General features: G+C 53.3%; 1 protein-coding gene across 3 annotated transcripts in view; it reads left to right on the forward strand.

Annotated features, from left to right (window-relative positions):
• Positions 1-25,671, forward strand: part of Grik5 (glutamate ionotropic receptor kainate type subunit 5) — a 64,361-nt gene that overhangs the window by 32,635 nt on the left and 6,055 nt on the right. For 2 of the 3 annotated variants that reach the window (XM_052168967.1, XM_052168979.1), the window contains 4 exons: positions 15,783-15,899; positions 16,077-16,186; positions 16,786-16,959; positions 25,410-25,575. In XM_052168967.1, coding sequence (XP_052024927.1) covers positions 15,783-15,899; positions 16,077-16,186; positions 16,786-16,959; positions 25,410-25,575 — 567 coding nt within the window. The remainder of the gene's footprint in view (positions 1-15,782; positions 15,900-16,076; positions 16,187-16,785; positions 16,960-25,409; positions 25,576-25,671) is intronic. The other variant, XM_052168957.1, reaches the window with a different exon arrangement.

Raw genomic sequence — 25,671 nt, forward strand, 5'->3', positions numbered from 1 at the left:
GTCAGTCTATATCGATCTGTCCCAATTTTAAAAAGTTAAATTACATTTTTTTTTTTTTGGTTTTTTTGGATTTGTTTTTTTCGAGACAGGGTCTCTCTGTGTGGTCCTGGCTGTCCTAGAACTCACTCTGTAGACCAGGCTGGCCTTGAACTCAGAAATCCACCTGCCTCTGCCTCCCAGAGTGCTGGGATTACAGGCGTGCGCCACCACCGCTCGGCTAAATTACATTTTTAAACTTTAGTCTGGTGTGCCTTGCCATGTAAGTGACAGTCAGAGGACAACTTGCCGGAGTCGGTTCTTTCTTTGTATTACGCGTGTCCTGGGGAAGCGGACTCCCCAAGTCAGTCAGGTTTGTCAGCAAGTCCCTAGACCTGCTGAGCATCTTGCTGCTCAGGCCTTAACCTTTCCTCAATGATTTCTTTCTTTTATATTTGGACCGTTCTGTTTCATCTGACACCAGAAGAGGCGTCAGATCCCATTACAGATGGTTGCGAGCCACCATGTGGTTGCTGGGAACTGAACTCAGGACCTTAGGAAGAGCAGTCAGTGCTCTTAACCGCTGAGGCATCTCCCCAGCCCCCTCTAGAACATTTTTGATACTTCACAGGCTCTCACAATACCGGCTGAAAGGAGGTTCTGTCTTAGGTAAGAATATTCCCGAGCTAGAAGGTCGCCTGGAGGTTAGACCGAGCTCACCATCATCTAGGGAGTAAAGGATTGAAGGCAACTGTGTGGTCCAACAGGGAGGGTCAGAGCGTGGGGGACAGGGACCTGGAGCACTTTTGAATTGCATCGCGCAGCCACTATGTGACACTCTGGTAGGGCCGAGAGTTGTCAAATGATCCCGGCTCCGTCTCTTTCTGAGACAGGGTCTTAATATAGAGTCCAGGCTGACCCGCAACATACTATGTAGACCAGACTGGCTTCGAACTCAGAGACATCCACCTGCCGCTGCCTCCCTAGGGCTGAGATTAAAGATGCACACCACTTCTTCTAAAGTCCTCTCTTTTCCTTCATATATTATAAGGTTAGCTATTTTTTCTATTTGGTTGGGTTTTTTTTCCGACACTTATTTATTGTGGGTGGGGCAGGGGAACACAGATGCACTCTTGCTACGTCTTGTGTGCTTAGGGGTCAGAGGGCATCTCGGAGGACTCTGCTCACTCCTTCCACCATGCGGGCTCCTTGGACCACTCTGCAGCTGTCAGACTCACTTGCAAGCACCTTTGGTCGTCTAGCCTCTCACGGCCCTTAGTTTTGTTTCTTTTGTTTGTTTGTTTGTTTGTTTTGTTTAGATTTAGTTATTTATTATTATTTGTAAGTACACTGTCGCTGTCTTCAGACACTCCAGAAGAAGGCATCAGATCTCATTACAGATGGTTGTGAGCCACCATATGGTTTCTGGGATTTGAACTCAGGACCTCTGGAACAGCAGTCAGTGCCCTTAACCGCTGAGCCATCTCTCCAGCCGTAGTTTTGTTTGTTTTTTTTTTTAGATTTATTTATTTATTATATGTAGGTATACTGTAGCTGTCTTCAGACACCAGAAGAGGGCGTCAGATCTCTTTTTAAAGGATGGTTGTGAGCCACCATGTGGGTGCTGGGATTTGAACTCATGACGTCTGGAAGAGGAGTAAGTGCTCTTAACCGCTGAGCCATCTCTCCAGCCCTAGTTTTGTTTCTTTTTTTTTTTTAATTTTTTTAATATTTATTTATTTACTATATGTAAGTACACTGTAGCTGTCTTCAGACACCAGAATAGGGTGTCAGATCTCTTTACTGATGGTTGTGAGCCATTATGTGGATGCTGGGATTTGAACTCATGACCTTTGGAAGAGCAGTCGGTGCTTTTACCCGCTGAGCCATCTCTCCAGCCCCCTAGTTTTGTTTCTTGAGACAGGGTCTCATATCCAGATTTGCTTTGAACACTAGATACACCTGCCTCAGGCTCCCAGATGCCCAGATCAGAAGTAGCCATTTTGCTGGGCAGTGGTGGCGCACGCCTTTAATCCCAGCACTTGGGAGGCAGAGGCAGGCAGATTTCTGAGTTTGAGGCCAGCCTGGTCTACAGAGTGAGTTCCAGGACAGTCAGGGCTACACAGAGAAACCCTGTCTCGAAAAAAGAACAACAACAAAACCAGAAGTAACCATTTTAATATTTCAGAAGATGTATTTAACTTTATTTTATGTGCTTGAGCATTTTGCCTACATGTTTGGAAGTGCACCTTGTGTGCAGTTCCCACAGAGGCCAGAAGAGGGCGATGGGTCTCCTGACACTGAAATGACAGACGGTTGAGCTTTCATGAACCAATCCCCCGTCCTCTGCAAGAGCAGGCGTGCCCTCCGCATCTCTCCAGCCTCAGAGTAACCGTCCTAGAGGATATATACACTTCAGCCAGGCACAGTAGTGGACAGCCCTGCTTACAGCTCCTGGCGTCTAAGCTGAGGAAAGTCGTAAGTTGCAGCCTGGGCTACATAATAAGACCCTGTACAACAATACTACGGATAAGTGGCATATAACACAATCATTATTGTGAAAGTGTTATATGCCCCCAACACACACACACACCTGGATTCATTAGTAAATGTTCCCTGATCCTGTCTTTACCGCCCCAGCCTCTGAAGGCCAGGAGTCTCTCTGTCTCTGTAGTTATCTGTCATGGATACATGAGATACGCCAGATCATCCAACAGACAGACTTTTCAGTCTGGCTCTTTTCACTCAGTATGATTTATTTTAACATTTTTCTTTCTTCAAGAGCGTGAGTATGTATGTCTTTGTACCATGTGCACGCAGTGCCTGTGGAGGCCAGAAGGAGGTATCTGATCCCCTGAAAATAGTCAACCCAGGGCTCTTAGCGTGCAGAACCGTCTCTCCAGCCCGTTGTTTCTGAAGTTCATCTACGTTATCACAGATATCGGTACCATCTACGTTATCACAGATATCGGTACCATCTACGTTATCACAGATATCGGTACCACAGTCCTTTTAAAAATAAACATGTGTGTGTGCGTGTGTGTGTGTGTGTGTGTGTGTGTGTGTGGCTACCATGGCACACAGTGTAACCTGTGGAAGTCAGTCAGTTCTCTTTCCACCATATATGTTCCAGGCATCCAACTCGGGTCAGCAGGCTTGGCAGTGAACACCCTCACTAACCACTGAGCTGCCCTCTCTGTCTTCCTCTTCATTTGTCTGCATTTAACTGAAGAGACACACCTCTCGGGTCTTTTACCTCGCTAGGGGAAAGTGTGACCTCTGGATACGCTCTTGGGAAGCAGCTACTGTAGGGAGAGGGGAGGGGGAGCGGATGGCTCTGCTGATTGACAGGAGGCTTAGACCAGGAAGGCCTGAGCTGCAGTGTCAGTCATGCCAGGGGTCCCTGGGCCGAGTCAAGTGCCCGTGGGGTTGGGCTGGAGCAGCGGAACGGGTGGGGCTGGCGCGTCCTGCTTCCACCTGCAGCGGTCAGATGGGGAGAGGAGGATCTCACTGGGATGCCAGTGTTTGTTTGAAATTGAAAGGGAAGCCTGGGGAATTCCCTTCATGGCTGGGGCGTGAACTATTAAGCTTAGCCCCATCAAAGGCTGGCCCTGTGGCTTCCAGTCTTGGCGGGGCGTCGCCGCTGCCCCTCTGAACTCAGCCTGTGGGTTTGTGGGAATGTCCCTGAGGGATGGGTTCTGAGAAGTGGGAGGGCCGGGTCAAAGAACAGGGATTGCCTCGAAGGATATACCGCCAAAAAGGCTCCGCCCATTTATAGTCCCACAAAAATGGAGGAGAATGTCAGGTTTCCTGAGCACTTGCCAACAGTGGATATTCGTGAGCTGGGGGTGGGGTGGGGTGGGGTGGGGGCTGCGCCAGTGAGGAAGGCCCAAAATAGTATCTGATTGTTTCACCCCGAACAGTTCCATAGCTGCAGGCCCCATGCAGACACACTATTAGCATTTGAATAGATTTTAACTTTCTCTCTATATGTGTGTATGGATATAGAGAGTATTTGCTCGCATGTGTGTATGTGGTACCCGGTGCCTGTGAAGGCCAGGGGAGGTTGGATCCTCTGAAACTGGAGTTACAAATGGACAGGAACTGCCCTGTCGCACTGGGACTTGAACCTGTGTCCTCTACAAGTGCAGCACGTGCTCTCTTAGCCTTCAAGCCTCCCCTCTTTCTTTCATTCCACCCCTGCCTTCCTTTCATCCTTTGATCCTTTCTTTCTTTGAGATGGGTTCTTGCTATGTTGTCTGTGTAGACCTCCAGTCCCTGGGCTCAAGTGACTCTCACGTCAGCCTCTGGAGCAGCCCCTCCCCCACCCCCATTACAGGTGCCAGCCACCACAGTTACCTTCTTTTCTTTCCTACTTTTTTTTTTTTTTTTTTTTTTTTTAGAGACAGAGTTTATCTGAGTAGCCCTGGCTGTCCTGAAACTCACTCTGTAGACCAGGCTGGCCTCAAACTCAAAGAGATCCACCTGCCTCAGCCTCCCAAGCGCTGGGGTTAAAAGTGTGTGCCACCACTATCTAGACATCTAGCTTTTAATTCTTTTGAAGTAGAATGTCACATAGTCTGGCTGGCCTTGGACCATGCTGAGGATAACTCTGATCTCCTGATCCTCCTGTCTCCCTCTCCCAAGCGCTGGGATCGTAGATGTGGACCGCCATCCCTGGCCTCTTACTTTTCCCAGGCAGACTCTTGGTAGAGAACGACCAGTTAGCCAAGCGTGGCGACACACACCAGTGACCCAAGCAAAGCCGGCAGGCGCCATCTCTGAGCTTGATCTGAGCCTGGTCTGTGCAGCCAGGACGACAAGGGAGACCCTGCCTTGGAACAAGGAGAAGGAGAAAGAGATAAGGAAAAGACCAGATACGGACCAGAGCTGTAGCTTAGCGATGGTAGAGCAATTGCCTGTCATATGCGAGGCTGTGGGTTCCATCCCCAGAGAGAGAGAGAGAGTCAGAGAGAGAGAGAGTCAGAGAGAGAGTCTGAGAGAGAGAGAGCCAGAGAGGGAGAGGGAGAGTCAGAGAGAGAGCCAGAGAGAGAGAGAGAGAGAAAGAGAGAGAGAGAGAGAGAGCTTGGCCTGCTGGCCCACAGGGAGGCGATATGATCACTTGGTGGACAGCACCCAAATTCAACTCAGAATGTGTCTGATAGGGCGATGGACCCGCCTGGTGTTTCCCCAGTTCCTGGCTGCGGGTTGAAACTCACATACCTGGGAAACCAGTAGAGCTCCAGGTTGGCCCAAGGAACCGGGGCCGCCGCGGTAGCAAAAGCCTGCTCCTTAGAGTGCTCTGTTTCCCTGCCTAGTAACTCAAGAGCAGCTCTTCGTCCTCCGGGGAGTGACAGGTCAGTGCCGCCATGCACGGCGTGAAAGGAGCAGGGGCCCTGTCCCACCAATCTCATTGTGTGTGTGCTACATGCGAAGGCAGGTGGCCTGGAAAATGGTTCTTACTGTGCCCCTAACCGTGCTGATGGCCGCTCGGTCGGCACTTTGCTGATCGTGTCCAAGGAGCCCCTCGAAGCTCATCAGTGGTCCTTGCTGGCGTAGGCTAAGGCCAGGCTGGAGATAAAACTAACTGCTTACCTCACTGAAATCATAGCAGTTATGTGGTGTGTGTGTGTGTGTGTGTGTGTGTGTGTGAGATGCATGCCCTGAGCCCCAGCCCTTAAACTCTCACTCCTCCTCCCTCAGTCTTCCACGTGCTGGGATGGCTGGGCATGCGCCCTTGGGCCTGCCTTGTGGTTATTTGAACACAGGAATTGTGTGCATGTGTACAGTGTATGTGTGTACATTTGCGTGTGTGTGCAGCGCTCGTGTGGAGGCCAGCAGTTAGTACCTGGGATTCTCCTCTACCCCTCCACACATTGTACTGTACATATATGAATATATACATTTTTATATATGTGTCACACGTGTGCTTGGTGCCCAGAGATGCCAGAAGGGGGATCACAGATGGTTGGGTGCTGGGAATCGAACCTGGGTCGTCTTAACCGAGGAGCCGCCTCCGCAGCCCTCCATCCATCTTGAGTCTCTTCACTGAACTTGCCAGCTGAAGTGGCTGGCCAGGGGCTCACCTGTGAATTCCCCTCCCACGAGCGGAGTGCTGAGGTCACAGCGGCCTCTCCATGCCCAGATTACACTCCACCCACTGAGCCATCTCCCCGGCTCCAGAAAGAATTGCCAACTAACCGGCAGGGCCACTGAAATCCCAGCACTCTCGTGGCTAAGGTGAGAGGATTACAAATTTAAGCTTACCCAGGCAAGGCTGTGAGACTCTGTCCCAGGATGAAATGGAAAGGGGGCCAGCAAGATGGCTGTGAGGAAGATCCCTTGCCCCCAAATCTGATGGAAGCCACACGGCAGAGAGAGAGACTGCTCCTGCAGATTGTCCTCTGCTCACACATGCACACACACACACACACACACACACACAGAGAGACAGTAAGAGGATGTCTGGGGGTGTAGCTCAGTGGTAGGTGTGAGCACATGGCGACCACTCCTGCCTGAAGACCGCCAGATTCAGAGGCCGCAGCCTTCCCATCCCAGAGCAGAGCGCCACTGTTTGCCTGGCGCTGCTGACGCTTGACAGGTGTTTGGATTTCATGGCGATTTTCACCACATCAGACCGTGTGACTTCCACACACCTGTCTACCAAAGGAGCCATCCAGCTCCGCATTGGAGGGAGGCCGGTCAGTCCCCTGAGCCCAGCAATCCAGCAACTGGCACAGTGCTGGTGCCCTGTGGGGCTGCAGGAAGAGCCGTGACACACGCAGAGGCAAACCCACGCTCTGTGGTGACTTGTCCTTTGAGACACCCCTCCTGGCTCCTGGAGGGTCCCACGGGACACTCAACACCTGATCGTGGTCTGTCTGAGGACCGTGTGGCCTGAGTGCCCGTCTGGACTGACCTGTGGGTCATTTCTGCCTCAGATCCTCACCACATCATTGACTTGCCAAGGGAGAGAGTACACGACCTCCCGGTCAGGAGTAAAGACCCACTCAGCCTTTCTGTCACACGGACACGCAGTCAGTCGATATGTAAGTGAGGAGCTGGACTCCGGCTTTGCTAAGGCCCCTCAGCTGGCCCAGCTGTGGGGCTCGCTTGCCCACCCTTCCTCTCCAGCGCTGTGCTGAAGGTGGCCACACCTCTAGTTCTGACAGCAAATGAGAAAGCTAGAGCTGTTTATCAGAAATGCAGAGATGCTGTAGCCTGGCCCCCTTGAGGCTGGCGCTGGGCAAAGCCGGTCCTGCAGTTGTTGCTACTCTGCAAAGAGCAAAGGAAAACCCGGAGGGAGGGAGGGAGGGAGGGAGGGAGGGAGGGAGGGAGGGAGGGAGGGAGGGAGGGAGGGGAGGAGGGAGTCAAAAGCAAGGCCCCGTCACAGCAGCGGCTCTCAACCTGTGGGTTGCCACCCTTTCAGGAGGTGAACGCCCCTTTCACAGGGTTTGCCTAAGAGCACTGGGAAACTGTGCCGTTTACGTTACGATTCATTACAGTGGCAAAATTACAGCAGCAGCACACTTATTTCATGGTTGAGGCTCACCACAACACGAGGAACTGTATTAAAGGGTCGCGGCATTAGGAAGGTTGAGACCCACCGCTCTAGAGCCCCCTAGGAGAGGAGCCCGGCCGAGCAAGCCTTCCCTCGGGCTACAGCCTTGAAGCCTTCCTCTAGCGCCCCCTAGTGGTGGAGCCTGGTAGAGCATTTGGCAAAACGTGGGTTTCAGGCTGGCTTCCCTCCCCACCTGGAGTGTGGGTTTGGACATATCAGAGGGACAATCACAAGGGCTTCCGTTGGCTTTGGGACATTCAGGTGGCCCTTCCTCCAAAATTTCTTTTTGGAAACAAAAGAAATTTGGCTGATTGTTATCAGCCACAATAATAGGTTTTATTATAGTGTTTTCATACATTTTATTGATCCCCTTCTTACGTCTTCAATTTCCTGCCCCACCCTTGCGACCTTTTCGTTCCAATAGTCCTTTCTGCCCTCATGTCATGTGTGTTTGATTGCCCTACCTCTCCCCCTGCCCCCTTTTAAACTCTTTCTATCTCACCTAGTATTTATTTTAGGTTTTTTTTTTTCTTCCAGAACTGGGGACTGAATCCAGGGCTTCATACAATCTAGCTAACCCCCCCTTTTTCTCCCCCTGCCCCTGCCATGAGCCCCTTTCCATACTCACACAATGGCATCTTATTCCACCATGAAGAAGCAATCTCCCCTCCTCTGCTCGGGGCCCACTGTTCCCCCAGGAGGCCTTGCCCCACTCCCACCTGCTTGGCCAACCAAGGAGCCTCAGTAAATATTTAGAGATCTGTTGGTGGATGGCTGAGTGGACCTGGCAGGCGATTGCAGTGTGGGGGTAGAGAGTGAGATGGGGGAGGGAGGTGGAGCAAGGCCTCATGGGAGATGCTTGAGGTAGGGTCTTAGGGGGCAGACAGATGTGCTCAGGGCTTTATAAAGACAGCTGAGAACATTGGTCAGTAGTTGAAGGATGAGTGTTATTGCGTCATTTAAGCGGTGTGTGTGTGTGTGTCTGTGTGTGTCTGTGTGTGTCTGTGTGTTTGTGTGTGTGTGTGTGTCTGTGTGTGTGTGATGATTGTAGCTTGCGGTTCCTCAGGCCGCCAGCTGAGTGGTCTGGGAGACAGCTGTGAATAGCATCCATCCGAGGCGGAGGGCAGTGGTGCAGTTCCTGAGGTGTTTGGGGCACAGTCGGGAAGCCGAGTGTGGATGCAGCCAGGGGGAGGGAGAGAGATGAGTGGGGACTGACCTCCAGGCTTCTCTCAGGGAGGGGCGAGGCGGTCAGGAAGCAGAGCAGCACTGGGGCAGAGTGGTGTCCCCAGAGCCGGTGGGATGGCGTGGCAGTTGGGAGCACTGGCTGTTCCAGCCAAGGACCAGAGTTCTGTTCCCAGCACCCACATGGTGACTCACAACCATGTGTAGCTCAAGTTCCAGGAATCCAACGCTCTAATCTGATCCCTGTGATGCACATACCTGTACATGCAGGCAGGTAAGATGCTCATACACGTAAAATAAAGTCGGTCCGCAGTCCCTGCAGAGCTCCCCGCAAACACACAGGAGTCAGGCCCAGGGCTGACTTCCGATGCCCCCACCTTTGGAGGATGGGAACAGCAGACAGGGAAACCCACATGGAGGACAACTGTTTCCAAATCCCAGAATCAGCACAGCAAAGTGTCCATGTTTCCGTTTCTTCACACGTAAAGTGGGGGTATGGAGGCCCCTCTGCATAGAGCGAGGGTCTGGGGATCAGACACGTGCTCTGGGGAGCCCCCAGAACGGTGGCCATGCGGGGCAGTGTCTTGCATGTGGAAACCACACTAGTGGGATTCCAGTGTGGTACAGGGGAAGAAGAAGACAACCTGGAGGCCCAGGAGACAACGGTGATGTCCAGGCCCCAGGCAAGGATTATGGGATGTGAGATACAGTGGGCCCTGCCTTGATCTGGCCTCTGTGCAGTTGTCACAGACAGATGACACAGCAGCCAGACCAGCCTTTGAAGGTCTGTGGTTTAGTAATGGAAACACGGAAGTGAATAGACATTTTATAGTTTGAGCTAAGTGCTGAGGTCAAGGGACGTCTGGACTATCTGAGGAGCTTTGGATGAGTGGCTGGGATTCCCCACCCCAACCATTCTCTCCACCCCCCTTTTTTAAAACAAAGATGTATTTATTTTATTTATATGAGTTCACTGTAGCTGTATAGATGGTTGTGGTTCATGTCCTTCATGTGGTTGCTGGGATTTGAACTCGGGACCCTTGGAAGAGCGGTCAGTGCTCTTTTTTTTTTTTTTTCTCTCGAGACAGGGTTTCTCTGTGTAGACCTGGCTGTCCTGGAGCTCATTCTGTAGACCAGGCTGGCCTCGAACTCAGAAATCCGCCTGCCTCTGCCTCCCAAGTGCTGGGATTACAGGCGTGCGCCACCACGGCCTGGCACAATCAGTGCTCTTAACCACTGAGCCGTCTCTCCAGCCCCAACCCTTCCCTTTTTAAAGGCAAAGTTTCATTACATAGCTTTGATTGGCCTAGAACCAGGTGTGCAGAGCAGGCTGGACTCGCAGTCTCAGAGATCAGCCCCCTGGGTGTCTGGATCAAAGGTGGGCCCTGTCACCCCTGGTCCACTGCTGAACAGACACTTGGGAGAAAAGGGACGGGGTGGAGGTGAGGTGTCTGTAAGGTGGTCTAGGGAAGCCTAACTCCTGACACTCACAGCTCAGCTGTCCTTGACACCTGTCTTTATTCTCCTTGAGCTTGAGTTTTGTCTTCAGCCTTTGGTGGTAAGGAGGAGCTGGGAGGAACACGCGCAGAGGTCCTGTGGTAGGGATTGAGAGCAAAAGGCAGGGTACAGAGGCCGGAGTCAGAGAGAGCGCGGCCGTGCAGGCAGCGGGCTGGCCCTGACGCCTTAGTGATATGGAATACAGTGATGGGGCTGGTGGATGCTTGTTTGGTTTTAAGACTTATTTAATGTATATGAGTATTTTGCCTGTATGAAAATATATGTACTGCGTGGGTGCCTGGTGTCTATAGAGGTCAGAAGAGGGCATTGGATTCCCTGGAACAGCACAGACAGATGTTTGTGAGATGCCATGTTGATGCTGGGACTTGAACCCTATTCCTCTGGAAGAACAGTCAGTGCTCATAACCACTGAGCCATCTCTCCAGCCTCCCTTTGGCTTATGTGTGGGGAGTGGATGCAGACCTTGTGAGACATGTGGGGAGGGTGACAATTTTGAAATTTTCTCTTTTTTTTCTTTTTTAAAATTTATTTATTTTATGTATGTGAATACACTGTCACTGTCTTCAGACACACCAGAAGAGAGCATTGGATCTCATTACAGATGGTTGTGAGCCACCATGTGGTTGCTGGGAATTGAACTCAGGACCTCTGGAAGAGCAGTCAGTGCTTTTAACTGATGAGTCATCTCTCCAGCCTGGAATTTTCATTTCTTTAAAAAAAATACAGAAATATTATGTGACTATAATTTCACTTTAATCCCAGGTGTGTGATACAGGGCTGCTTCTGACTGTCCACAGCAGCTGACTGTGCTGTGCCCCGTGCTCTAGCAGGGGTGGTGGGATTTTGCCAGCTGCAGATAGTTTCTGTGATTGTGTGACATTTGGGATTCTGAGGACTTTTCAGAGCGTATATAAATGCTAGGGCCCTGGAGAGGCATGGTGGTTTGCTGGCTGTTGTTGGTCACAGTTTGTTAAGTACTCATGCACAAAGAACAAACAATAACAAGAAATTAGATATCCTGACAGCAAAGATCAAACTTGCCCAAGGAACTCGACGCATCTGATCAGCAGGAAGCAGTCCAACTATACTGTCCCCACTTTCCGACCCCCGACCTCATTCAGGGGTCTCTGTCCTCCCCTATCCTTTTTCTCTCCCATCTAGTGTTGGGGGTTGAAGGGTTGGGAGACAGAAGAACCCACAGAGTAGGCAAAGATGAGCTGCAGGGGTGCTGAGGAGGGGGTGCTAAGGAGGGGGGGTACTGAGGAGGGGGGTACTGAGGAGGGGGTGCTAAGGAGGGGGGTACTGAGGAGGGGGGTACTGAGGAGGGGGTACTGAGGAGGGGGTGCTGAGGAGGAGGTGCTGAGAGGGTGCTGAGGACAGGGGTGCTGAGGACAGGGGTGCTGAGGAGGGGTGCTGAGGAGGGGGTGCTGAGGACAGGGGGGAGGGGGTGCTGAGGAGGAGGGGGGTGCTGAGGAAGGGTGCTGAGGAGGGGTGCTGAGGAGAGGGTGCTGAGGATAGAGGTGCTGGGGAGGGGGTGCTGAGGAGAGGGTGCTGAGGACAGGGGTGCTGGGGAGGGGTGCTGAGGACAGGGTGCTGAGGACAGGGGTGCTGAGGACAGGGGTGCTGGGGAGGGGGTGCTGAGGAGAGGGTGCTGAGGAGAGGGTGCTGAGGACAGGGGTGCTGGGGAGGGGTGCTGAGGAGAGGGGTGCTGAGGAGGGAGGTGTAGCTGTCAGGAGCACTGGGTGTCACAGGGCTGGCTGAAGGTGAGTGGGCAGGCCGGGGAGTGTTCCTGAGCAGGGCCACAGCCTTACTGCTGGAGCGAGGAGCAGCAGGGATGGAGGGCCCTCAGGCCTGGCTATGCAGAGGCTGCTGAGTCACCGAGACGAGCAGAGAGCAAAGGGGAGCCCTACAGGCTTCCAGGGAAGGAGGGGTCTCCGAGCAGGTGGTCCGAGGACCAGGAGCCTTGGGGCATTTCTGAAAGGTTTCTATCTGTCTTTATAGGATCCTGACCACCAAGGAAGGACTATTTTACACACACACACACACACACACACACACACACACACACTATTGTATGACCTCAAGCAGGGGTGCTTATGTGCCTGGGCCTTGGTTTACAGTTGTGTAGAGGGGACACAGCTCCTGCATGTTCCCTCCCCTACACTCCAGCCAGTGCTGTATTCTCAGGGGCTGGGGATCGAAGTGGATGCCCAAACCCAAACTTAGGAAGAGAGCGCCTCCTGGGAGGCTTGAGGCTGAGAACACAAGAGGTAACAGTAGCCAGGCGGCAGGGGGACACCGCCTCTATGATGGGCTAGGACTGGGGAGGCAGGGTTCAGAGCCCTAACCGAGTGTCTCGAGGAGAGAGGACAGAAACCAGGAACAGAGCCCGCGGTCCAACCTAGGAGCCAGGGCATGACTCTAGATTAGTGAGAGTCGGCCCTAAATCCTAGAGGCTGGAATAGCGACATGTAATCCAAAGTTCACAAAAGACGCCAGAGGTCTAAAGGACCCGGACAATAATAAAGCCCAGCACCAGCAATGGAGAGGGCTCCACCCGAGTGTGGCTCAGCATAAGGCCTGAGCCAAATCCCTGCAACCTACGTGGACCGCAGCACCAGCTGGGCAGAGACAGGTGGGTCCTTGGCTCTCAGTGGTCAGCCAGCATAGGGCAACGGGTGAGTTCCAGGCCGGTGAGAGGCCCTGTGGACAGCATTTCTGAGGATGATACCCAAGACTGTTCACTGGCATGCACACACAGACAAGATAGGTTAATAGTGTTGGGTGTGGTTAATCCCAGCACTGGGAGTGGGGCACGGGAGAGACAGGCATGTCTGAGTGACTTTAAACCAAGTCAGCCTGGTGTATATATCGAGTTCCAGACTAGCCAGGGCTATACAGTGAGATCCCATTAAAAACAAAACGAAAAACAGCCTCAAAAAAAAAATCAAAATCAGAAAACCCAGAAACAAATGAACCCAAGGTCAAGGGAAGAGCAGAGATTCCCCAGTGAAATACAGGGCGGGGAAGAGAGGCGGCAGGTCTCCAGGGTAACTCACTCCTCGGTGTCAGAAGCTTGATGACCAGAGCTCCTGACACTGCAGGGTCAGGTAAGGGTCCAGTAAGGACTGCAGGGGGGAAGGGAGGGGCAGCCTAAGATAGCTTAGGGGCAGGAGATAGAGCCCCGAGGTAACACTAGTTGAGTAGGGGTGCGGCAGCGCACACCGGTATTCCTGGGGCCGAGAGTAGGAACGCTCATCCTTTTTTTTTTTTTTAATAATTTATCTAACTTTATGTGCATTAGTGTTTTGGCTGCACGCATGTCTGTATGACAGTGTTGGATCTTGGATTTATAGACAGTTGTGAGCTGCTATGTGGGTGCTAGGAATTGAACCCCAGGTACTTAACTGCTGAGACATCTTTCCAGCACACTCCCCCCATTTCTTCCTTTAAAATGGTTACATTTAAGAGTAAGGTGTGAGCCGGGCGTGGTGGCTCAGGCCTGTAATCCCAGCACTTGGGAGGCAGAGGCAGGCGGATTTCTGAGTTCGAGGCCAGCCTGGTCTACAGAGTGAGTTCCAGGACAGCCAGGGCTACACAGAGAAACCCTATCTCGAAAAACCAAAAAAAAAAAAAAAGAAGGTGTGAATTGGTGTGAGAACCATCACCACTAATGCAGGTGTGTGTGTGTGTGTGTGTGTGTGTGTGTGTCTCCAGGACTCTGCATTCTTTAGCCCCCCCCCCACTTGCTCTGTTTCTCAATTGTGAGATTGGGTGTCAGATAGCGCTTATTAGACCCCTGAGAGATGTCACTGCATGTCCCTGTTACATGTGCATGGTCACATAAGCAGTGTGTGTGGCTGTCAGCCAGAGTCTCAGCACACTCACAGGCATAGTGTTTGGAACCCATTGTGTGGCTGAAATGCTGGGACTGTGTGTCCAGTACTGCATTGTGTGTCTCTGTGTGAAACCAGGGCTCTTCCTGTTCCCTGACAGTCCTCAGCTCACAACTGACTAATACCCACAAAAATGAGATGTTCCTTTAGGATCTCAGTCCCTTCTGAAAGGGGTTCCCCGCAGGTCAGAACAGCCCAGCCTGCACACGCCCTTCTCTCTGTCCCAGCGCTCACCACTTCAGGCCTATCTGTCCCCTGGCACCAGTTCCCACTGAAAGCATACGGCTTCCTCGAGGTCATTCTGCCGAGCCGCACCCTGGTCCCCTGTTTCTCACACACTTGTCTAGAGTGCCCCTGTCTGCTGGACAAAAGTGGTGACACCCCACTTCATGGTCCCCAGCTGCTGCTTTTTCTCAGCAGTGCCTCTGCCTCTCTTGAGACTCCTACTTATAAAGGACTCCTCGAGCTTTGGGAGAGGTCTACAAGATGATTGATAAGAAGTTCCATCTGGCCGGGTGGTGGCAGCACACGCCTGTAATCCCAGCACTCTGGGAGGCAGAGGCAGGCGGATTTCTGAGTTCGAGGCCAGCCTGGTCTACAGAGTGAGTTCCAGGACAGCCAGGGCTACACAGAGAAACCCTGTCTCGAAAAAAACAAAACAAAACAAAAGTTCCGTCCAGGGCTCAGTTGGTAAAGTGCTGTCTGAGGGCCTGAGGTAAAGCTCAGGGTAAAGCTGGGCACAGCAGCGGGCGGGTGGGGGAAGAGCAGACAGGAGCATCCCCAGCTCTCTCTCACCGTCCGCCTTGCTGATTCAGTGGACTCCAGACTCAGCCTGAGACCCTGTCGCAAAGAGAAGGGCGGAGAGCAGGAGAAGGTGCCCAGCCTGGACCTCTGGCCTTAGTGTGTGCATACAGTACATATCCCCCTCCATATACATGCATGAGCATAATGTGTGCATACAGTACATATCCCCGCCACACACATGTATGAACATAATGTGTGCATACAGTACATATCCCCACCACATACATGCATGAACATAATGTGTGCATACAGTACATATCCCCGCCACACACATGCATGAACATAATGTGTGCATACAGTACATATCCCTGCCACACACATGCATGAACATAATGTGTGCATATAGTACATATCCCTGCCACACACATGCATGAACATAATGTGTGCATACAGTACATATCCCCCTGCATGTACATGTATGAACATATACATGCACACACTGAAAACAAACAAAACATGTCTATGTATTCTGGTAAACAATTAATAAATTCCATCTAGTCTCAAGGTCCCAAGACAAGCCAGTGTCTGGGCACCTGGGCACCAGTCTCCTGCTTCCTCACTACGCAAGTATACAGGGCAGACAACAGCAGATATGGGGCTTTAGAAACAAGGCTGTTAGCCAGTTTCTGACTTTGGGTGGTGAAGATGGAAAGAGAAGGAGTTCAGGGCTAGCCTCGGCTGTCAGTGCAACCTGAGTCTCTCTGGAGATAAAACAGAAAGCAGGGCTGCCAGGACACACTTGACCATAGCACGGTTAGGGGCACACGGGTGCCTGCAGGCGTCTCTAACTGCCCACCTCTGTCTCGTGCCCCCTCCCTCCACCCCGCCCCATGGCTTCCCCTCAGCAGAAGGCAGACCTGGCTGTGGCAGCCTTCACCATCACCGCTGAGAGGGAGAAGGTCATCGACTTCTCCAAGCCCTTCATGACCCTGGGTATCAGCATCCTGTACAGGGTGCACATGGTACGTTCCCCTGGGGGTGGGGAGTGGCTGGGGCCCAGCATAGGGGGAGGGGGGACTGGGGAGGGCTACACGCGGGTGGGTCAGCTGCTATGGCTTCCGAATCCCTGGAGGACTCTGGGGCTGAGCACACACGCAGCTGGGGCGGGGTGGCTGCTCTCACGTGTCCTCTGCCCCCAGGGCCGCAAGCCTGGCTACTTCTCCTTCCTGGACCCCTTCTCCCCTGCTGTGTGGCTCTTCATGCTTCTCGCCTACCTGGCTGTCAGCTGTGTCTTGTTCCTGGCTGCCAGGTGAGTGGACGGGTGAGGGGTGGGGAGAGGCAGGAGCCCAGCCTGCAAGCCACCTGCTCACAAGCCTCGTGCCCCGCACGTGCCCCGCACATGCCTCATGCCCCGCACTGCTCACAAGCCTCATGCCCCGCACATGCCTCATGCCCCACACGTGCCCTGCACATGCCTCATGCCCCACACGTGCCCCGCACATGCCTCATGCCCCGCACTACTCACAAGCCTCATGCCCCACACGTGCCCCGCACATGCCTCATGCCCCACACGTGCCCTGCACATGCCTCATGCCCCGCACTGTCCCTCTTCTGTTAGCTGAACACTGTGGAGCCACAGGTGTCCTATACCTGCCCTGTCTCCATTTCTCAGTCTCCTCCACCACACCCCGGGGATCTGACTTGGGCCTCTCTCTTCTTCTGCCTTCTTACCTCCACTGCAGTATCTACTTCTGTGGTGTGTCAGCATCGCTGTTCCCTGCACACACACCCCTTTCTCGGCTGCGTGTGTCCCTCACCTCTCTTCCCTTCTCATCACAATCACAGTGGCTTTATCGTCCTTTGCCCCGCCCCCTTCTTTCCCTCATCTGCCCTGTCATCTCTCCACAGGCTGAGCCCTTATGAGTGGTACAACCCACACCCGTGTCTCCGGGCGCGTCCCCATATCCTGGAGAACCAGTACACGCTGGGTAACAGCCTCTGGTTCCCCGTGGGTGGTTTCATGCAGCAGGGCTCGGAGATCATGCCCCGGGCGCTGTCCACACGCTGTGTCAGCGGAGTCTGGTGAGTCGGTTTTGTCTACACTGGGAGGCCTTCCATTCTGGGGATATGGGCTGCTGTGCTCTCCCCGGCGTCTTTCTGTTCCCCACCGTGGCTATGCAGCGAAGAGCTGAACCTCAACAGAGGCCCACTGTGTCTATGGCCTTGGCTAGGGGTCTCCTCAATCCTCGCCTCAGTCGCCCTCCCCCGAAATAAGACAGAAAGGCCACGCCACATTTAAAAGCACAGCATTTGAAAATGTCTGGGACAGGAGATTGAGGCACGAGAGGAGGATTGCTGGCGTGTCCTTGACGCTGCCCTGGCTGTCACAGCCGCCAGAGTCCTTGAACTCTCGTGGGTAGGGTGCATTGTCCCCTGGTACACGCACCAAGAAGTTCATGCCAGCTACAGGTCAAGATGCCTGTGTTCCGGTGCTCGTGTGTGTAGACGACAGGTGCATCCGTGTATGTGAGGTCACGCCCAGACCTAAGGGTCCGCACAGACCACCAGGAGTCGAACTCTTACGCAAAAGCAGAGGGTCTCTATGCAAGCCTGAGCTCGGGCCTCAGACCCCCAGGACCCTCCCACGCAGCAAGTGGGCACAGGAGGCCCCAGCACCTTGGCAGTTACATGATTGGCCAGCAGTGATTTCAGTTGGCTTAGGCAATCTATCTATACCTATTTACAGCCTCTGGAATGTTAGGTATTTTCCTGCTGCTGGCCTGTGTCTAGGGTGGTTCCTTCCTTTGTGGTTTTTCCAGTAATTAGGGTTTAACCTAAGGACAGGATCTGTTGTCTAAGATGGAGGCCTGGTCATAAGATGGAGTCTGTCTTGTCAAGTTTGGACACTTCAGGTTTTCGTTTGCTGTGTGTGTCATGGGTGTGGTATGTGTGCGTGGGCACATATATACATGCAGGTGTGTGTGTGCACAAGTGTGTAAGAGATGAGCTGGAGAGATGAATCAGCGGTTAAGAGCACTGACTACTCTTCTAGAGGTCCTGAGTTCAATTCCCAGCAACCACATGGTGGCTCACAGCCATCTGTAATTGGGTCCAATGCCCCCTTCTGGGGTGTCTGAAGAGAGTGACAGCGTACTTCTATATAATAAATAAATAATTTAAAAAATTATCAGAAAAAAAATAGAAAAGTATAAAAAGAAGGGGGCCAGAGTGCGTCGGGGCTGACGGCGAATGTCTCTGCTCTCCTCTGTCTTGTTTGAGGCGGGGTCTCTCCCTGAAGGCAGAGAACACCAATTTAACTAGAAGTCCTGAGAGATGCTCGTGGGATAAGCTGGTCCACACGCACACAGGCAATAACCACGATAAACAGCCAGCGTGGGAGGGGCTGGGACACAGCCCAGTGGGTGGTGACGCACTTAGCTTGCTGGATCCCTCTCAGTACATAAACTGGGAGGGGGTGGTGGCACACCCTGGGTTCTAAACCCAGGCGATTAAGGCAGGAGGATCTGTTCAAGGCCATCCTTGGCTAACATTGACTTTGAGGGAAGCCTTGGCTACCGAAGACCTCGTCTCAAAAGGAAAGAGTGGGGGGCTGGGGACATTGCTCAATATGGGACACTTGCCTAGTGGGCTCAAGGCCGTGTTTGACACTTAGCGTTGGAAAAGCCCAAATTCAGATGGCACCTCTGGGTTTGTCCCTATGTCTGCCACAAAGATCACCACTGATTTAACGGTTTAAGATGACACAAATGCACTAACTTTCTGTTCTGGAAGTCAGAAACCCAAACTGGATCTGACAGGGCTAAAAGACATTAGCTAGCCTGCCACCTGCAGACCCCGAAGATCCCTTTTCTTATTGTATTCCAGCTTTTAGAAGCTCCCTGTGTTCTCTGACCTATGGCCTAATTCTTCAAAAGAGCAGCATGACATTAAATCTCTCTCTGACTTGTTATTATTATTATTTTTTTTTTGCAAAGCTAAATATTGAACTTAGGGATTTATGCATGCAAAGGAGAGTGCTTCTCCTCACTGGGGATTCTAGGCAGGGACTCTCCCACTGAGCCACGCCCCCAGCCCATCCCTGGGGGACTCTAGGCAGGGGCTCTACCACTGAGCCGCGCCCCCAGCCCCTCCCTGGGGGATTCTAGGCAGGGGCTCTACCACTGAGCCACGCCCGCAGCCTCTCACTGGGGGATTCTAGGCAGGGGCTCTACCACTGAGCCACGCTCCCAGCCTCTCACTGGGGGACTCTAGGCAGGGCTCTACCACTGAGCTATACCCCTGGCCAAGTTTTTGCTCTTGTATCTTGAGACTAGTTCTCACTAGGTTGCCTAGGCTTGTCTTGAATGCTATCTCATAGCCCCAGCTTACCTTGCGCTTTCTGTCCTCCTGCCTTTGAAGAACCAGTGCTTCCCCACTAGACTCTGATTCCTTTCGTGCTCTTGTTGTGCCCTGCTGGGGTGGTCCAGGGTCTCCTCCTCACAGGACTGTTTTGGAGACAAAGTTTCTCTGTGTAGCCCTGGCTGTTCTGGAACTCTGGAGACCAGGCTAACCTTAAACTCAGAGATCCGCCTGCCTCTGCCTCTGCCTCTGCCTCTGCCTCTGCCTCTGCCTCTGCCTCTGCCTCTGCCTCTGCCTCTGCCTCTGCCTCTGCCTCTGCCTCTGCCTCTGCCTCTGCCTCTGCCTCTGCCTCGATTAAAGGTGTGGCCACCTCTTCAGGGGCCTGCTTCCTCATCTCAGTCCTTAATTTCACCTATGAAGTCCCTTTTACCATGCAGGTTTCCACGGATTAAGGTGTAGACACATGTCCGGTGCTGACTGTGGGAGGGGCTCATTCTGTTCCCTCCCAGCCCAGGTGATGACAGTAGTGTGCTCCGCGCAACGGTGATTCAGCTGAACGTTGACCTCAGCTGAACGCTGACTGCTTTTGAGGGCTGGCCAGGTGCTCTGACAGAACAGTCCACAACGGTCCCAAGTTGATGCATCTGAAGAGTCCTAAAGGCAGGGGACCAGTGCTCTCCAGTCCGCGAGCCCCCATTCTCTCCCCTCAGCCTGAGACCTGCTTCTCGAGGGCCATGCTGTCTCGTCAGCCATTCCCTGCCATGTCCCATTACAGCCCCCAGGGAGCCGTCCGTTCCTCATTCTCTGGCTCGCTGGGCTGGGGCTGTCTGCCTAGCCTGGTGCTCCTCCGAACCCCGAGTCCTCCCACACAGTCCAGCCATTCAGCAGGCACTGGTTGACTTCCAAATGTGACTCAATGGCACAGTGACCCCAGCCATAATCCCCAGTGTCCTGGGACCCGAAATCCAGCAGCAAGGCTGTAGGGCGTCACTGCTACCATCATGGGGGCTTCTGAGAGCACCTGGCCAGAACACACCTCCCGGGCAGCAGCCACTCAGCCCGCAGTCTTCTGCAGCCCTACCGGCCCGCTCGTCACTGAAGACAGGCTTGCCTCCGAAGGCTGTCTTGGACCACAGCCCCTAACCGGCCCCTCACCCCACCCCACCCCCCACCCCGACTCCCGGGGCTCTCCCTTGGTCATGTTTGGGAAGCGAGTTCCCTGACCTCACTGTCCTTGAGCCCTGCCTGCCTTCACACCTCAGAGTCCAGGTTACCCTCTCAGCAGCTCCCGTCACACCTCTCTGAAAAGAAAACCCTCAGCCTTGTCTAGCTACCAGCTAGGTCCCCTCCTTCCTCCAACTCTCACTTTTCCTGTGGCTCCTTAAGCCACGAGTCCAGCACGAGTGCGTCCCGCTGGCTAACCCCTTCCTTCTACCGTTCTCTGGCGCTTCAGTATGCAGCAGGACACTGCCCACGCCCTCCGTGAGCCCACGGACACAAGCAGGGTCTGCAGACCTTTATATAACTTTTATAACTTTTATAACTAATATTGCTTTCATGCTTTTCTTTTTTTATTTATTGATATATTTTTTATTTACATTTCAAAGGATTTCCCCTTTTCTGGGTCCCCACTCCCTGCAAGTCCCATAAGCCCTCTTCCCTCCCCCTGTTCCTCCATCAACCCCTTCCCACTTCCCTGATCTGGAATTCCCCTATACTCTTGCACTGAGTCTTTCCAGAACCAGGGGCCACTCCTCAGTTCTTTTTGGACATCATTTAATATGTGGATTATGTCCTGGGTATTCAAACTTTCTAGGCTAATATCCACTTATCAGTGAGTGGCTTCCATGCTTTTCATCCTGAGCTGATGAAGGATGATGTTCAAGGGTCAGACTGTCTTAGGGTTTCATTGCTGTGTAGCGACACCGTGACCAAGGCAACGCGTGTAAAGGTGAACATTGAATCGGGGCTGGCTTACTGTCTCAGAGGTTCAGTCCATTATCATCAAGGCAGAGGCATGGCGGCATCCAGGCAGGCATGGTGTAGGAGGAGCTGAGAGTTCTACATTTTGACCCAAAGGCAGCCAGGAGGAGACGCTCTTCCAAACTGGGCAAGCCTGAGCACTGAGACCTCAAACCACCCACACAGTGACATGCTTCCTCCAACAAGGCCACAGCTAATAGTGCCACTTCCTGTGGGCCAAGCGTATTCAAACCAGCACATACACACATGATGAAATGTTTTTAGGGCTGGTGAGATGGCTCAGTGATTAGGAGCACATTCTGCTCTTGCCAGGGACCTGAGCTCAGTTCCCATCCCTCGCCTCAGTCGGCTCACAGCTGTGGTAACTGCAGCTCCCGGGGACCCAACACCCCCGTGAGGGCTCCAGTGGTACTGCACCCACATGCACACATACATACATACATACAAGGTGATTTGTTTGTTTGTTTGTTTGTTTGTTTTTCTTGTTTTTTGGATTTGGTTTCTTGGAGACAGGGTTTCTCTGTATAGCCTGTCCTGGCTGCCTGGAACTCACTCTGTAGACCAGGCTGGCCTCGAACTCAGAAATCTGCCTGCCTCTGCCTCCCAGAGTGCTGGGATCATAGACGTGCGTCACCACCACCTGGCAAGTTTTTTGTTTTGTTTTTAAAAAACGTATAGTATAATGCTCTAGTTGTAATGAGGAGAAAAAGGAGATATCATTTTTTTGATTGTTTTTTGAGTGGGGGTTTCATTATGTAGCCTGGCTGCCCTAGAACTCTCTCTGTAGACCAGGCTAGCCTCAAACTCAGAGCTCCACCTGCTTCTGTCTCCCACGTGCTGGGATTACATCCAGGCACCGCCACGCCCGGCTGGGTGATAGGATTTGTAATTGGATCAGAGCAGTAAGCTCCTGCTGTGCGTGACTGTGTCAGAGCATGTAAACAAGGTGGGTGACATCTGTTTATAGAGCCAGTTTTGGATGCTGAGGAATGAGGCCCTTGACAGGATCATGTTGATGCTCACCATTTGACACTTGGAAATAGTTGGCAAAGGAGCACGCTGGTGCCAGTGTGCGTCCCGGGAACTGTCATGCCTGGCCCAGGCTCATGGACTGAGTGAATCGAATAGCAGTGGAGTAGCCGTGACATCTCAGAAAGGTGAGCAGATCCAGCAGAGCTCCCCGCACGGCAGCACCCAGGCCTCACGCTGAGCGAGAGCTGCACTCTGCTGATTTCAGTTCATACAGTGACTGTGCAAGAAATGTGTGTTTCCTGCACCCGGGAGTCAGGCCCTGGGGACTGTGCTCTCAGAGTTCAGTGTTGTTCAGACCAGGCTGGCATGGTCAACCTGCCCACTGGCAGAAACCAGGACAGCTACACTTGACCCACCACGAACCACGAACCACCAGCCAGATGCCTGTCCCCACTGCAGGCCACCCCTGTATGCACCGGGCTGGAGCTGGTCTCCTCTCACTCCCAGCCAGCTTGGAGTGCTTCTCTTGTGTGTTAATAGATTACCTCAAATTCACCTTGTCCAAAATAGCTCATCTGTTTCCAAGTCCCTATCTATCTACCTGTCTATGTGTGTATCTATCATTTATCTATCCACACATCCATCTATCATTTATCTATCTATCTATCTATCTATGCCCTCCACCACTGAGCAAGCCCTCCTGTCACACCATACTCCATCACCAGCACCTGCCCGCCATATCACAGTCTCAAGGGCCAGTGAGGCACTGACTTCTTTTTCTGTAGTAATGCTGACCCGTGAGGCGGGTGTGGTGAGGTTGTGTCAGCCCCTGAGCCTTGTGTCAGGGTTAGACTTTTTTTTACTTGCAACTGTATCATGCACACTTGTGTCCCTTCCCTCCCAACCCAGAGCCTAAGGCTGGCTGCCCGCCCTTGGTGCTGCCTGATGACGAGGGGGGCCCTCTCTGCTCTGTGACCTGCAGGCCTGGACGCTGCGATTTGGCAGGAAGCAGGCCAGAGGAAGCCAGGGTAGGGCAAATGGCTGCCCTGGTTGGCTGCCTCCTCTCCTTGCCAAGTCAGGCCATGGCACTAAGACGGTGACAGTAAACACCCGCCCACCATGTTCCCCGAGTGGAAGAGCCAGTGGTGCCTGCACTGTGTGGGGGACATCTGAGCCTGAGCACAGTCTCAAGGTCATCCAGCGAGACGGGGGAGGAGCCATGACTGGGGATTTCCCAGTTCTTTCCTTATTGATTTCTAACTCACTCCCATTGTGGTCAGAGAGCGTGCTCTGCAGGGCTTCAGTCCTTTTCAATTCATTGACTGTCTCATGGCCCTGCAGCATGGGCCGTCTGGGGAGACGGACCCTGGACATACCCTGGAGGTGGACTCTGCTGGGGGCGGGTGACATGTTCTAGAAATGCCACTGAGGGGAGTGGTTTGGTGCTGCTGTCCACGGCTTCTGCCTCCTCACTCACTGACTTTCTGTCTGACTGCTCTGTCAGCCAAAGAGAGGGAAATGCCAGAGCGTTGGTTGCCCTGCCCTGTGATCTTGGACAAACAGGAACTCCCTCCTCTCTCCACTTCTCTCTCTCTCTCTCTCTCTCTCTCTCTCTCTCTCTCTCTCTCTCTCTCTCTCATTGGTCCACCTAGAACATTGGAAAAATGTTTTACCCCTGAGCTGAATCCCCAGCCTTTCACTGGTGAATTTCTGGCAGGTTCTGGACAGCTGAGCCGTCCTCAGCCCCTCACTGGGGGATTCTAGGCAGGGGCTCTACCACTGAGCCACGCCCCCAGCCCCTCACTGGGGGATTCTAGGCGGGGCTCTACCACTGAGCCACGCCCCCAGCCCCTCACTGGGGGATTCTAGGCAGGGGCTCTACCACTGAGCCACGCCCCCAGCCCCTCACTAGGGGATTCTAGGCGGGGCTCTACCACTGACCCACGCCCCCAGCCCCTCACTGGGGGATTGTAGGCGGGGCTCTACCACTGAGCTACGCCCCCAGCCCCTCACTGGGGGATTCTAGGCGGGGCTCTACCACTGAGCCACGCCCACAGCCCCTCACTGGGGGATTGTAGGCGGGGCTCTACCACTGAGCTACGCCCCCAGCCCCTCACTAGGGGATTCTAGGCAGGGGCTCTACCACTGACCCACGCCCCCAGCCCCTCACTGGGGGATTCTAGGCGGGGCTCTACCACTGAGCCACGCCCCCAGCCCAGTCTCTGTTAAGGTTTTGTCACTGTGAAGGGACACCAGGACCAAGTCAGCTCTTTTAAGGACAACGTTTAATTGGGGTTGGCTTACAGTTTCCGTTAACATCATAGCAAGAAGCATGGCAGCCTGCAGGCAGAGAGGTATTGGAAAAGGAGCTGAGAGTTCTGTATCTTGACTGGAAAGTAGCCAGAACGAGAGTAGAATTCCTCACTGGGTGGAGCTTGAGCATAGAGAGTTCAAAGCCCACCCCCACAGTGACACACCTTTTCCAGCAAGGCCACATCTACTCTAACAAGGCCACACCTCCTAATAGTGCCACTCCCCACGGGCCAAACCTAGTCAAACCACCACACCTACTTAGTGGTCTCTCGCTAGCCTTGCTTTGTGAGTTTTGGAACTCTGTAATTACAGGCGCTGGAGCTTGGGACTGTTCTGTACTCCTGAGGCGACTGACCCCTCCGTCATCAGGTCGCGTTTCAGTCCCTGCCGCAGTGCTTGTTCTGAAAGTAGCGATGCGGTGCAACTTTGACCCCATGGTGTTGACATGGTGTATCGCTGCCCATCGTTGTATTCTATATGAATCTGTGTGTGTGTGTGTGCGTGTGTGTGTGACATTTCAATTAGTTATTTTATGTGAATAGCTATTTTGTCTGCCTATGTGTCTGTGTGCCGTGCGTGTGCAATGCCCAGAGAAGGCAGAAGAGGGCGTCAGATTCCTTGGAACTGGAGTCTTAGGTGGTTGTGAGCTGCCGCGTAGGTGCAGGGAATCCAAGCCAGATCCTCTAGAAGAAAGTAACCAGTGCGCGCGCTTTTCTGCTGAGCTCCTCCCATTGCTCTCCAGGCCCCTCCCATTGCCCCTCCCATTGCTTGGTATTGAGTCTGCCTCCGACTGGAGGAACTTCCGCTCTGTGTGAGCCCCGCGGGACTGTCTGTCCTCACGGGGTCTCACCTCGCTCACCCACAAGCCGATGTTCAGCAAGAGGCTCATGCTTCCCGCCCCCCAGGTGGGCCTTCACCCTGATCATCATCTCCTCCTACACGGCCAACCTGGCTGCCTTCCTCACGGTGCAGCGCATGGAGGTGCCGGTGGAGTCAGCCGACGACCTGGCGGATCAGACCAACATTGAGTACGGCACTATCCACGCTGGCTCCACCATGACCTTCTTCCAGGTGGGGCTCCCCTCGGACCCCCCAGGCTAGGTATGGGGGCGTAGACATACGTGACCTGTCCGGGGGCAGTGCCACCACCTGGCTGGATACCCTGAC

This window comes from Apodemus sylvaticus, chromosome 1 (assembly GCF_947179515.1).
Source record: "Apodemus sylvaticus chromosome 1, mApoSyl1.1, whole genome shotgun sequence".
NCBI lineage: Eukaryota > Metazoa > Chordata > Mammalia > Rodentia > Muridae > Apodemus > Apodemus sylvaticus.